Source organism: Gymnoscopelus microlampas (assembly GCF_963454915.1).
Source record: "Gymnoscopelus microlampas genome assembly, chromosome: 14".
NCBI classification, from domain to species: Eukaryota; Metazoa; Chordata; class Actinopteri; order Myctophiformes; family Myctophidae; genus Gymnoscopelus; species Gymnoscopelus microlampas.
Genome location: NC_139951.1, coordinates 34257712 through 34272808, shown reverse-complemented (window position 1 = coordinate 34272808; position 15097 = coordinate 34257712). Strand labels below are relative to the sequence as shown.

At 41.9% G+C, this 15097-nt stretch overlaps 1 protein-coding gene across 1 annotated transcript; it reads left to right on the top strand.

Annotated features, from left to right (window-relative positions):
* Window positions 1-320: 320 nt before the first annotated feature.
* unc13d (unc-13 homolog D (C. elegans)) lies at window positions 321-15096 on the top strand. The gene is made up of 34 exons (XM_084077379.1): window positions 321-489; window positions 1419-1451; window positions 1614-1667; window positions 3037-3093; window positions 3366-3473; window positions 3971-4030; window positions 4193-4259; window positions 5333-5513; window positions 5777-5821; window positions 5912-5977; window positions 6072-6141; window positions 6549-6653; window positions 7441-7533; window positions 7734-7834; window positions 8344-8461; window positions 9024-9139; window positions 9244-9334; window positions 9603-9659; window positions 9767-9864; window positions 9955-10006; window positions 10112-10242; window positions 10471-10591; window positions 11043-11195; window positions 11278-11373; window positions 11480-11686; window positions 12411-12485; window positions 12596-12675; window positions 12799-12913; window positions 13095-13166; window positions 13252-13335; window positions 13533-13653; window positions 13770-13893; window positions 14310-14536; window positions 14957-15096. Exons 1-34 carry the CDS (start codon window positions 430-432, stop codon window positions 15064-15066), a joined length of 3348 nt encoding a protein of 1115 aa, XP_083933505.1. The 5' UTR covers window positions 321-429; the 3' UTR covers window positions 15067-15096.
* The last annotated feature ends 1 nt before the right edge of the window (window position 15097 follows it).

The following is a 15097-nucleotide window of genomic DNA, read 5'->3' as shown; positions in this document are numbered from 1 at the left end:
TGATTCGACTGTGCTTTAATCGGTACAGTGCATACTGCATACCATATGCATAATAGTATATGCACGGCTACTTGTCAGAACATAGTTTGTGGTTTGCCTGTGGCCCTCGCTTCTCTTACCGAGGTTTGCATGCGTAAACAAATGAACAGAGGAGGGGAGTATCTGCGGAGAGAGAAAGAAACATGACATTATGCAGTTACGCACACACAGTCTAGGGCCCTAGATAAAGGAACGGTTACAAGTCAGAGATACCACCTTATAGAGGAAGTGATGACTTCCGGCTGCAGTGTAATAGCACCAGGCTGCATGTGTTACTGCCTCTCTGAACCTTTCCTTGACACTCGTCTCTAGACACACTACGCCTAAACACAGGACACTCAACTGAACAGCTCGTGCGCCAGCGGACTGGTTATCATAACACCCATCATAATGTCAACCCAAAGTGGGATTGCAGCCACAAGTGACAATCTACTAGAGCCACCTGATCAGGTATGTACCAGAATGTCCCTTATTTGACAATGCTCAATTGTGCTGATGTTGATGTGTGCAGTTTAGAGCCGGTTTTGTTTACCACTCATCCAAAGCTGGCTTGAAACACTGGCGGCCTGGCCGGTAATGTGGTCAATATTCTTGATTTTAAAGTATCATCTTAGTTCGTGTAAGGTAGGTCTAGCTATGATGGAAGTGGGGGATGCTTTGCAACAGCTATCTTTAGGCTGTCGTGACCATGTTTCATCCCTTAGTCACTTGCCGCATGGAACATGTTCCTCACAGAGGGGGGTTTTTCCATTTTAACCAAGTTTCAACTTAAAGGTTGATTGTCACATCACAAGTTTAGAGGTGTAAACTTGTATAAATTGCAGTTTCAACAGATAATCGTAAGAAAAGGAAAATGTCAAACAAGAAAAAAGAAAAGAGTGTCCTATTTTTCATGTGGGAAGGTTGAGTGGGTGATTTGCCTGATACCCTTTCAGTCAATTTCCTTATCAGCCAAAATGAGGAAGTCCCTTAATAACAAGCTCCATCACTCTGAGAGTCTCCCTGTTATTTGCTTGGTTGATGCACTTTGAAACCCCCAGTTTCTCTCAAGCTCTGTAGCAACAGCTGTAATCTATACACTGTGGTGAGACTGAGAATGCTGTCAAGGACCTTTCACAGCACACTGTTTAAATCCTGAATGTATACAAAAACCTGTCAGTCTGTCAGTATATACCATATCAGACAGTTGACAGTGTGCACCGTTGTTGTTGGTGAGATTAAACGTTCTATAACGTGATCTTTAATGATTGTTATTTTAAAAGAAAATTGGTGGTGAAACCGGGATAGCTTGGATTGACTGTTTTAGTTCTGTTGTTACTACATTGTTTCCTGGATTGTGTCACTGTGATAACAAAGTATGTTATAACTCTTTGTTGCAGATGCAAGGCTCCACACCGGCCAGACAGAAACACGTAAAAAATAATTTAACTTACAGCAGTTATACACCTTCAAGTGTGATTCAGATATTCTAAGTATTTTTGGTACAGCACAGTTGAAATGTTATATTTCATATGAGCTTTCAGTAACATGCCCACATAACGATAACTTTCAATAACACACTGTTTTGCTCTCAGGGTTCGCCCGGTCATGTACGTAGACTCGGGATGACAAGAAGAAGAGACAGGAAGGTAAGGCCATACTCTTAAGTAGTTCACCCAAAAAATTACTTATTTTCTATCAATTACACACCCCATGAAGCCTTGAATTCATGGAGATTAAAAAAATAAAATAAAAATCTCCATGAATTCCAGGCTTCATGGGGTGTGTAATTGATAGAAAATAAGTATTTTCTTTTGGTGAACTACTCCTTTTAGGCCAGTCCACACCAATGCAACTCCTTGCAACTGTTTGGGGATAATGTTGCAACTAAGTAGTTGCAAGAAGTTGCAGTTGCAAGGAGTTGCATTGGTGTGGACATGCTATCGGCCATTATTTAACCACTTAAACTCTATACTTGGTTGTCCCTCAGGGCTCTATATTAGTGGCCTGTCTGTTTTCCCTCTACATTAAATATCATTGCTGAATAGCCAATATGTAGATCGGCTATTTGCTGAATAGACTATCTATTTGCTGAATAGCCCAGCTATTTTCTGCAAAAGTTTTCCCCACAATATGGATTCTGGGGTTTAAGTGGTTAACTTTCCTGACGATGTCACAGTATCGGCAATTATGCAGCTGATGTGTCCCAATCTTTAACCTCTTTTAACCTGGCGTCTCTATTTTGGGTGAGTTATTTCAAAAAGCAAAAAGCTTTCAAAAAGATAGCAGGTCTACAAGCTCACAACGTACTGTATAACGTTTTTTGAATAGAACCTACTGTAAGTGGTTAAATAAAAGAAAGTTCACTTCATGTGTTGTTTATTTTGTATCTATCAAAGCCTTTCAAATTGATTAGAAAATGTTGCACTTATTGACAATATCAGACAGAACATTGTAGAATAGTGGTCTAAGTAAAAGTACTCTTCAAAATCGGCATTGGACTAAAAAGTCTGGCATTGGTTGGGCTAGTTCAAACAGCTTGCGTTTCTTCATCCATTCATGTCCACCAATGGACAGAGCAGAGGAATAACAAACAACATGCCATTTAATCATGCTTGTTTGCTCAATGCGACAGTATACTATACAGACATAAGCATAGTTCATGTACAGATGGATATACCTTCTCTAAATCTGTATACCTTCTATGAACAAGCACGCTACACTGATGTATGTAAATCTGATCCCTTTTATTTTTGTAAATGCCCCTTTGATGCTATGGTTCTTTACAGAAGGCTATAATGTGTGTTTTTAACCTTTTTGTTTATATATGTTTTTTTATATTCTTTATTTCATTATAATCCAGTATTAGCTCTTTTATTATCTTGTTATTTATTTGATGTTGTTATTTATTTGATGTTGTTAGCGTAGTCTTGCGGAACATGCCACACTAACATGTCTCTGCTTGTACCTGTATGAGTGAGTGACAAATAAACCCTCTTGGTCCTTGATTCTCTTCAGGATTTGAAGGATGATGAAAACCCAGAGGAGAAAGCCAGAAGACATAAGGAACAGGAGGTATTTTAACCCATTTAGACCTGTTTAACCTATACTGTATGTCTTTATACCTCTCAATCCGGGACAGCATCTGTGCCATTTTAGATGGCGCTATATAGCAACATTATTATTATTATTATTTTATTTATTTAGAAAAAAAAAGGTTCTCAGAAAACAGTTTTTAGAAGGTGTTTTTAGAATTGACGTCAGGTCCAAATGTGTGGACCTGACCTGAGTCACCAAATGTGTGACTTTAGACTCTGCGTGTCATCTTCTCAATCTGTCTATTTCAGCTGAAACCCTTGTATAAGGAACTGTTGTACACCATCATGCATAAATTGGGGAAACCAGCATCCGCTAAGGTTTTCACAGACGACGAGCTTCGCAAATACATCAGGGAGGTAAAGGCTAGACTGACACACTGACCGCACATTTCTCACACATGACCCTGCTCCTGCTGTACACTTGGCTGGGTATGGTTGAAGTTGAGCTGGGCGATCAAACAAAATATCACAATATATATTTTTGACCAAATACCTCGATATTGATATTGCAACAATAATATTGTATTGTGACGATAATATCGAATGCATTTGTTTTTTCAAAAACTTTCAAAAATAGCAGATCTACAAGCTCACAAAGTGTCGAGATGCAACGTGCTTGTAGATCAGCAATTCTTTTTGCAAATTTTTACAGTTATCAAAAACCAGGAAAAGACAACACTTAGTATATGCCATACGACGACATTACGATATCCATCCCAGACACTAGTCGCATACTGTATCACGATATCAATGTAATGTCAATATATTGCCCAGCCCTCGGAAGAAGTTACTCAAATGACTGACAGAGATCGTTGCCAGCTGTTGTTAGACTCTCTGTTCTCTCTCTCTGCCAGGCATTCAGTTTGACAGAGTCAGAACACAGCAGTCTAATGGAGAAAGTACAGAACACAGAGGTGAGAACAATCATCATTTACTAATCGCCTTTCTTTTAAGCATTTATTTTGTGTTATTCATTGAACAGAGTCAGTGATTATGTTATTTAGACGCCATTGACACCCACGCACGGTTTTACACTTGCTGTTGTATTTGAATACTGGTTTGACTGCCCTGCACAGCCCCCTGTATACTGTCTGATGGCCACGGTGAAGGAAGCCAAAGGTATCCTGGGAAAAGACATCAGTGGTAGGTTCCTTTCCATTCAGTCTCCTGCAAGCCAGATCTTTTCCTACAAATTATTGCAATTTAACTTGATTGATTTGTTTGTTGACAAGAATACAGCCCAAATAGGTAACCTCTTCTTTGCTTGAGATTACTATATCATCAACTCTGACCTTGAAATCCTTTGCATTGCTAAGGGTATGTTTGGACACAAAAGGAATGGATTCTGTTTTACCAAGGTGTAATTGACAGTTTGTTATCGGAAAGCCAAGTGCGGAGTTCAGAACTGAGGGTTTCCTCAACTTGCATTTTGTCCTCGCCCGATACCAGGAGTTCTGAGTCATCAACGAACAATAACAAATTGCAGTTACAGGCTGCTTTCATGTCGTTAGTGTGTAGGAGGAACAGTAACTCTGAGGAATCTGGTGGGGATGTTGTCATGGCCAGTGGCCTTGGTTGGCTGAAGGGCGTTTTTTTACCGATTTAAGTGTACTCATAGTGTGCTTGGGTATGATTTATACCATAGAGAACTGAATGTGCAAGTTTGTTAAGTTAATTACCATTGCCTAACCCTGTTGGTGGCAATGGTAGTGGAAAAAACTGTTGATACAGTTTGCCACCAGTTTGTCAGCAAACTGTTGAAACAGTTTGCCACCAGTTTGTCAGTAATGAGTGAGCCACCTTGTAGTCTTAGTTTGTAGTTTGTTGTTGAAGCCTAATTGTTAGTGCTTCACTATAGAGTAGTGTTTCATTGATCCCGATTTGATTGTGTTGTGAGAATCATTTGAGGGTTATCATCAGAGGTTTAGCTTTGGGATAAATTACCGTTATCCATAGATTCAGTGGAGTTGCTGCCTATGTCTGAGAGTACATTAAAGTTAATGTTGGATCTCACATAGATGAGGAAGCCATATTTAAAGGGACCACCTTGTTGAGAGCATGAGCTGACAGGAGTGTAGAAAAGCGTGGCTGATTTGGTAGCAATCAGCAGACTGACAGCTGATTACAGCTGAGGTGCGTATGTGTCCTGCACAAACAAAGCAGAGGTTTCCTCTCAGGTTTGACGTTTCCAACAGACCTCTGGTGCATTTCCACAGGTTTCAGTGACCCGTACTGTCTGCTAACCATCATGGAGGACGAGAAGGTCGTACGCACAAGGCGCTCCAGAGCCAAACCCCGTAAAGCTATCGTGAAGGACGTGGTTTCAGATGATAAAATCTTCCCTACGGAAATAAAGAAACAGACTTTAAATCCTATTTGGAACCAGACCTTCATTATGTGAGTCTGTTGCTTGTTTTATACTCCGAAAATAGCAATACCCAATCTACAAGCAAGCTTGTAGATTGGGTATTGCTACAATCTACCATTGGGTATTTTTGGCACACAACACCGGTGTATTAACAATTGGGTCTGTTTGTGTGTGTGTGTGTGTGTGTGTGTGTGTGTGTGTGTGTGTGTGCGTGCGTGCGTGCGTGCGTGCGTGCGTGCGTGCGTGCGTGCGTGCGTGCGTGCGTGTGTGTGTGTTTCATCTCTGACCACAGAGAATTTGAGGACAGTGCAGGTGCCAGCTTCCATCTAGAGATGTGGTAAGATAATCACACAACTCGTCTTTGTCTGAACTATCTACTACCACTTCTTTCCCACTTTAATATTCATATCAATTGTGGACATTTTAGGGATAAGGATGAAGAGGTGTCTCTTGCACAGAAACTGGGGGAGTTCAACGTTCATAATATAAAGAGGTACTGTGCTATCTCTCATACACTCCACTGTATGTGACCTAGCAGGACATATGGACATAAAATAAACTCTTACTGTGTTTCTTACCCGTTTTAGAATGTTCAAGGATGCCAAAAAGGAGAAGGGCGAGGATGACTACTTGGGGAATGTTGTCTTAAAGCTACAGGTAGAACATTTCCCGTTTTTAGCTCTGCTTGTTTTTCTCCACCCTTCTCAACTCTGAATAATCTATTTCATGTCATTTGTTTATCAGATCTGGTTCATCTAGTATATGTTTGTTTAACCCATTAAAACTGGGAAACTATCTGTGTCATTTTAGATTTTTATCTAGATATATATAGCACATTGGCTCTCTTTGGCTATTAGAAAATAGCAGATATACAAGCTCATAGCGCGTCACTTCGTGCCGCGTTATGACCCACGGGTTGAGTACCACTGCTGCACAGTAACAGATTAGTGGGAGTTAGTACAAAGGACAATGCAAACCATGTCAGTATGTGTAATACAAATAATTACTTATACAAAGCACTATTTGACCTCCTGCTTTGGCGTTCTGAATCTGTCAACCTTCAGGATCTGCACTGTACAGAAGATAACTGGTATGACCTGGAGCCAAAGACAGAGACGTACCCTGACAGGGGCAAGTGCCATCTGAATCTCAAGTTCATCCACAAAGAAGTGAGTTTTAATCCAGTCATTTAACCTGTAACCGTCACCTGTTTTTCATGAGGAGAGTTGATGATGATGAGTTGACAATATATCAATAATGCTTTTACAGAGCAGATCAGAGTATTTTAGATGTAGTGATGATCAATACAATGAATTGATGATTGCTGATATATAATGATATTGAATTGCCAGATAGAAATATAGTGATGTATAGACAAGTCGTTACAGCTTTGATAAATTGATTTCACATACATCAGAGCACAAGGTGTTTTTGATGGCAAGACCATAGCAGTGGTGGTGTGACATGTCATAACATTAATTAGGACTCACAGTATTCTTGACATTGGTGCCAACGTTTTACTAAAGCGTGGTGTTGTTTGATTTTTGATTTTGAAGACACTGGATTTCATTCATTTCAGTACGGTATGAAGATTTACTTGTAGAGACTTGAACCTTGCCTACATAGGCAATCCAACACTCTAAATATTATTGTACAGGCATTCTTTGTCAAAATACATTATTGTTGCGTTTATCGCAATTTTAAGCTTGGATTGGTTTACACAAGAAATATCTTATGGTTGCCCATCTTTTTGTAAACTCTGGAAATACTGTAATTGTGGTAGTCTATTTTTATTGACTACCACAATTACAGTAATAATCAAATATTTATTGATTATTTTCATGCAAATACTAAATGTTTTGCTTAAAATGTAAAACCACATTGAGGATGTATATATATATATATAAAATACAGGGGTATAAGGGATATGTCTTTTATGTCTTGTGTGACTGACAGAGAGATACGACACTGAGTGCTGGCAGATGTGCCTATGTCAACTACTGTGGAATTCTACAGCAGTTTGTTCAGGCTTACATAGCTACACAACAGGTAAGGGATTGATCTAGTCCTCGTTCTTTATGTGGCACTCATAGACACAGTTTTCACATTAAACCTTATTTGATAATAAGATGAACAGTGCATACACATACAACACCCTTTCTTTCGCTTTCTCTCTCTGTCTCTCTGTGTGTGTGTGTCTCTCTCTCTCTCTCTCTCTCTCTCTCTCTCTCTCTCTCTCTCTTCCCCAGGGTTCTGATCCATGGAAGGGGGAGTTGTGTGCTGAGGCACAGGTCCTGTTGGAGCTCTATGCCACTCAGAATGACCTCTCACCTTTCCTGCAGGACTTGGCGTAAGCATCATCTCATATTAAAATTGGCTTAAGAGAGGACGGGCAGGCGGACTACGTCGTCACGCTCATGTCTCTATGACTCAGGCACTTTCAACGCCAGGTTGAAAGTGCCTAGTCTGTCTGTCGGTGTTATAAATTAATGAACCAATGAAAAGAATGAACAAGCTTGTGACTAATGAATCACTACATTGGATGCAGTGGATCACAGGTTCTTTGATTCCAACGGTATTGGACAAGATTTCCGACCAACAGCCACGATAAGGGTCTATATCTATAAATAAACAGGTGAGACTGTGTGTTTCACATTGTCATTTTGGTGGTCAGAAAAAAAACAATTCTCCGTAGTGAGCTGTTAGTGAGGGGTTTCCAAATGGACACTTACAGGTCTCTAACTCAGAGAGTCTACACATGTTTGCGGGTCCATTTGGTTCCATCTGTACTCTCTCAGAGTTAAGGTTGATCCTTGATATTAGTCTCAGTGCCTTTGTTGGTGTGTGTAACCCTGACAGGAAGTGGGTTGCCTACGGTAAGCTGTACCAGACGTTAGAGGTGGACTCCTCTGTGCTTTTCCAGCAGATCACCAGCATAGAGTACCACTGGCGCCAGCAAGAGCTGCCTTACCAGCAGGTAATCATCACATTCATTCATTCATTCATTCATTCATTCATTACCACATGAGCCCTATAGTGCGTTGGTTCTCAAACTTGGGGGGGTTCCAGGGGGTCCCCATGCACCCAATATAGCGTCACAATAATTTTAACCACTTTAACCTTTTATGCTTTGGCTATTCAAAAATAGAAGATTTACAAGCTCATAGCAGCTATGAGCTTGTAGATCTGCTATTTTTGAAAAATCGTGAAAATGTTTGCAAACCTTTGTATATATATATTTTTAAAGCTAACATTTGTTACTAAAATCTTTGCTTCTGGGGGTCCCTGGAACAAAATATTTGAGATGGGGGTCCGCGACCATATACATATCATTTTGGGGGTCCTTGACATGAAAAAGTTTGAGAACCACTGCTAAGGTGCACTGGTTCTATAACTATAACTCTGACAGTATACAATAGGTTATCTCTGGGACACCGGTCTAAACTGTAAAATCCTCAGTGCTAATTTAACTCTGGGAGTGTACAAATGGAACTGAAACTGAAAACATGAAACTTTGTCTGTCTCCGCTGTGTGCTTAGAAAAAGGAACTTGGGGACTCTTTACATGACTTCCTGCAGTACGGATTACATCTGGTGTCCAAATACAGAGACGTCTTCCCTCTGAGCGCTACTCTTAAACTACAGATATTGCTCAGGTAATATGTCATTGGTTTTTATGTCACCTCTACGTGAATCTATTAGGTCTATAGTATCAACCCATAATGGTCAGTAACAAAATGGTCAAATGCACTTTTTTCAGAATTCTGATGCAGATCTGTAAGACCCAGGCCTTTCAGAAACTGAACCCAGCCCAATTTGAACTCCAGAATGAGGTCACTGATGCTGTGCAGGTTAGTATACTCACCCTATGACTTCAATTGTTGCATCATCATTTATTATGGGCATTTGATGGAATTTTCTGTTTGGTTTTAAGCACTTGAACCCTAGCATCTCTATTCTGGGGGCGAACATTCAGCGAAAATAGCAGATCTGCAAGCTCTCAATCTAGTATAGAGCCCTGGGGGACCCCGGTCAACTAAGTATATAGGGTTTAAGTGGTCATGTTGCACAGTGAATCTTCTATTACTAAGGGTCAAGTTTTTTTCATTTCTTCCTCAGGAAGGGACACAGGAGTGGTTCACCATCAAGAAGGGTTTGCATCAGCCCATGACTAAGGTAAATGGTCTGGAGGTGCTTCTCGCTTGGTTTTCCTTGGTTTATTTCTGCTTTTCATGTTATGCTTGTCATATTCCTTTACTGTGGCGTATCCATGTCATATCCAGGACTTGTCAGAGACTGTCAAAGCCCTCCTCAAGTTGACTGAGGAGGTGCAACAAGACATCAAACACAGCAAGGATGTGTGGAATAAAATATTTGTCAGGTACTGTAGGTTGGAGAGAAGTCACATATTCACTAGCATAATGTTGTTTTCATGCTCATGCATATGGTGACGTATGTCTTGTCTTCACAGTACTGTTCAAATGGACCTGTTCACTATCGTCTATCAGAAGCTGGAGTCTTTAGTAAGTGCCGAAAGCTAATTAATCATCTTGGTTCTCATCTTGCCATCATGTTTTTCTACTTGATTCTCTCGCTCTCCCCTTCTTCTCTATTCTCTCCCTCTGCAGTTAGCTGAGGAGGTCAGGGACACTTTGTCCTTGGTGGAGGGACAGATGGACGAGGGTCTAGCCAACAGTCTGTTCCCCCTTTACCTGCTTCTGCAGGCCATACACAAAGACAAGGCCTTCTTACAGAAGAGGTTAGACACCTTGAAGTCCCCCATTCATGTTCACAGCAACATTCTAACAACATTTGGGACAACACCTCACAAGATCTAAAACATAAAATAAAATGAAATGCGATTAAACATTTAGATGCTGAAATAAATGTCTAACTCTTGCAAAAGATTTACAAACACTTGGTTCACGTTACAACAGCGCCACAATGGAGATTATGTGGGCAGAAATTCTATTTTTGATTGTTTCAGGAATAAGTTAATGGAGCTAACAAACTTTCATGAGGGGTTCAGAGACGCTCTTCCTTATTGGCTGAACAAGGCCTTCAGCACGACCAAGGACAGGGTGGAAAAAGCTGTACTGGTAGACCAGGTAAGGTGCACTCTTTGTGATGTATTCAGCATATAGTTTGTTTAAAACAGTGGTTTGGTATGCATTTGGCCATGGACCCCATCCATTTGGTTTCAAACTATCAATAATTTAGCTGGGAATCCCCTGGGACCACCTCAAGGACCCCTGGGAGACCCCACTTCGAGAACCCCTGCCCTGGTTTAAAAGTGCCACTTTGCCACATTTTTTTAAGAATCCTATTGATCTGTTGTGAGAAAGACATGACAATCAGACACAAAACTGTCCATTGCATGTGATGTCAAAGGCCTCTAGGAAAAGCCCTGCCAGCCTTGGTGAAATGCACTCTGCTTTCCGCCAGATTATGCGTTTTGCATTGGCTGGCAGGTACAGTACCTCCTGAGTAATTGTTTTCTCCCTATTAACTTCTAACCCCATCCTAATTCCAATGTTTCAATATTCATGTTCAACGCAGCTGCAACCGCTGCAGACTGGGGCAGTGCCCGTCAAACACAGCTCATCAGCAGTAGACCTGGTGGCGTGCATGCAGCCCATCTGCAAGATGTGGGAGGATCTTTCCTGGCCTGACCCAGAAGAAGCCTTCATGCTAATGGTCAAGATAACTGAGGTAGTGTAGGCTACTGTACTGCATATCACCCACTGTAATGGGTATTTTCACTGTGACATTTTTCATGTGTCTGTCTTTTCAGGATGTGTGCAAGATCATGGCAACCTACTGCCATATTCTAAAGGAGAGGGTCAGGACACTGTCTAAGACCTCGGACCCCAGCAGTGCCATCAACATGGTGAGCGGAGGAATGGATAGAGACCTGCCAGCCTGTTCTGTATCCAAACACGTATCCTGTGCTTCCGAAAGCAGTAAACCACCAAATGTCCCCCCTCTGTCTGCAGCTGTGCGTGGTGGTAAATGACCTGGAATATTTGCGGTTGTTCGTGGACCGTCTTGACACCCAGCTGAACTGGGCGGGGCTTCAGGAGCGCACCCGTACAGTGATCGCAGAGAGCCAGTTCCACAACACGCTGCCCTCGCAGCTGGAGCAGGCCCAGTCGCTCCTCAGGCGAGAGATACGCTCTGCTCTGAACACCCTGGGGAAACAGGTGAGTGAATAGACATTATTAACCTCTTAAGTGTTATTTTATACCTTTTTGCACAATGATCACACAGAGATCTGAGCCAGAAGGCAAAGTTCTCCATATACCGAACAATCTTCGTTCCTACTCTCACCTATGGTCATGAACTGTGGGTAATGGACCGAAGAAGAATAAGATCCGAATACAAGCAGCTGAAATTAGTTTTCTCAGACGGGTGGCTGGCCTCTCCCTTAGAGATAGGGTGAGAAGATCAGTCATCCGTGAGAGACTCGGAGTAGAACCGCTGCTCCTTGACTTGGAAAGGAGCCGGCTTAGGTGGTTCGGGCATCTAGTACGGATGCCTCCCGAGCGTCTCCCTAGGGAGGTCCTCGCTGCACGTCCCACTGGGAAGAGACCCCGTGGCAGACCAAGGACCAGATGGGTGGGGGGGGGGGGGGGTGCACAATGGATGAATGGATGGATGGATGGATGGATGGATGGATGGATGCACAACAATATCATGAAAAAATTGTGACAATAGCCGATATACAACCTCACAACTCAACACCATCGGCTATTTTCACTATTTTTTGTTTGTTTTACTTTTCGCCTATAATGACATTCCAAAAATAGGGATTGATTATTAATCGATTATTTTGTTTTATTAGCGATTATATTTGATAAATGATCAAATTGATTAGTTCGATTAACTGTTGCGGCCCTAGTTTTAACCATTCGTCTCTCTCCTCAGCTGAACACAGACATTGAGACTCATATAAGAAGCATGGGCACGAGGCGGAGGCTGCCCTCCAAGTCCACTGAGGATGTAAGGATACTTTTCATTTTTCATTTTCTTACACCTATGTTTCCCAAATATAGGCCTGCGACACGCCTTCCCATGATATCTAGTGACTTTTACATGCTTTTCTACTTCAGGCCGTTGGCCCTCTGATGAAGTACCTGGAGAGAGAGCTGCAGTATATGAATGAAAACCTGGTCCAAGAGAACTTCAACAGGTATGGCACCTCCTTACAACTGATGCTTTTTATTCTAGAATCTCATGTGATATTGGCCTTTTTCTAGTATCCATGTATATTTCTGTATATTGCTTCGTAATTGTATTTTGTTCCCGGGGCAAGTTTGCTGACCCCTCTATGGATGAACTCAGTGATGACCATCTACCAAATGATGACTCAGCATCCACACCAAGAAGGGCTCATGGTGTTCTGTCAGAGATTGCAGTATACTCTTAAGGTCGGTCCACAACCCTAGCAGTTTATCGAAGACTATAGAGTAAAACGCGTACATGTACAGTCAGTAACAGCACACTATGCCCTTGGGAATTACTGAGTCACTACGCTTAAAACCTTTAGTATATGTGTTTGATAGAGCTCACGCACCCTTCATTTGATTGAATGGTGGTGTTGTATTTCAGTGCCTCGAGCAAAGCTTTCACGCAGAGGGAATTGGCCTTCCACTGGAAGACCTCCACACTGAAGACTACAAGGTAAGTATCTACAAGTTGTCCATCTACAATGTCCAATAACCAAAGCAGAACGTTTCAGTGTCTATTTTCTCTCTTGCCCATGCAGAGTCTGAAAGTTCAGTTGACACGCAACTGTCTCAGCAGTCAGCAGCTCATAGAGAGATTCCTCGACATGAAAGTATGGGACCAGGTGAGGTCCATAATTCCATTTGAGAGAAATCAACCCTTCTGTGGATGGATGCATTTGCTCATACTTAACCACTTAAACCAAAGGTTTTACTTTAACGTACGATGGTGTCACCCTGTAATAACACCAGATCTCGGCGCGAAAAGTGGGTTGAAAGTGGTTAACCTTGTCTTTCCATCCTCTATGCACGTCTGCTGTAGAAAGTGTACAGTGGAGAGAAGTACGGTGCCGTCACAATCCTTACATGCTACAGGAGATCAGACCACAGACTGCATGTTGAGGTTTTGAACGCAGCCAACCTCCTGCCACTAGACTCCAATGGTGAGAACACACTGAAGCTAAGCTACTGTAATAGGTGGACACATACTGTACGTATGTAGACATACACTGTCTATTTGCCATTGCATCCAACACTTTGATGGTATATTCTCCTGCAGGTTCTAGCGATCCATTCGTGCAATTGTGTTTGGAGCCTCGGCACGTCTTCTTTGAGGTGGAGCCTCGCCGTACCCAGATCAAGAATTGCGACCTCAACCCCCTGTTTGAAGAGTCCTTTGAATTGTATGTTGTTGCCGTCCGTCTCAGGCCAGATTCGTAACAGTCTTCTCCAATAGTTTTTGTCATCCTCTTCTTAAAGGGGGTGGAAGCGATATGTTTTTGTAAAGAAAGAAGTTAAATCACTACTACACAGTGTTTGTTCAGACATCCTTGTCACACAATGCTGTGAGAGGGGCCTGTTGTGACAGGGCCTGACATCCCTGTGACTGATTACCATAGAATATAGAGGAACCAAAAAATATCACTTACACCCCATTTAACTTACGTTTTCTTCACCCTCACCTCTGAGTGTCATTTACACTCATTCATTTTGTCGGTTTGCAGGGAACAGGGCCACATTTACATTACTGCGAATGCACAAAGCACCAGCCAACCCCATAACGCAGAGTGTTCTCCCTTTCCATTCCTCACTTTAACAGCCTGGTATCACTGGAGCAGTGCCGGGCTCTGGGAGCATGCCTGGTGGTGACGATTCTGGATCATGACACTCTGAGATCCGATGATTTCGAGGGTGAAGCGTTCCTGGCCCTGAAGGCCGTGCCGGGAGTCGGTGGTGGCGGAGGTGATGAAGCCGATGGACATACCTCCCAGCCGGACGCCACCCCTGCTCAGATGCGCCTGCCCCTGATGCATCCCAAGCCCAATGGTATGTATATAAAACCTGATGTATACTTGGTGAGACAGTCGAATGACCAAGTATACATTAAAGTATACATTAACTTTCACCCTGGTGTTCCTGTTTTGGCCATGTCAAATAGCTAAAATAGCTGATCTAGTATCATTCAAAACAGGTCGCAATGTGAAGCATTGTGAGCATTTGGATCTGCTATATTTGCTATTTTTGAAACAGAGCTGAAGTGGTTAATTTGTGTGTTTGACTGGTTTCACAAATAATACTTTATTTTCATTTTTAACACAGCCAGTGATGTCAAACCTATTTTTTCTTTTGTATTAAATAATATGACATTTATAAACAATTCATTTTGGAACACACCTGTTTAAGTCATATGGAAATGTCATTGTGAATGTCAATAAAAAAAAAGTGTTATGTTTCAATTTTTTTCAGATGACAGCTTGAAGTTGCTGGAGTCCAGGAAAGGAGACAAGGAAGGACAGGCCTTTGTGAAAAAGCGCAGATTGAGAGAGAAACAGTCCAAGGAAGGGGTCCAACTATAGTTCAAGACATACATACATACACACACACACA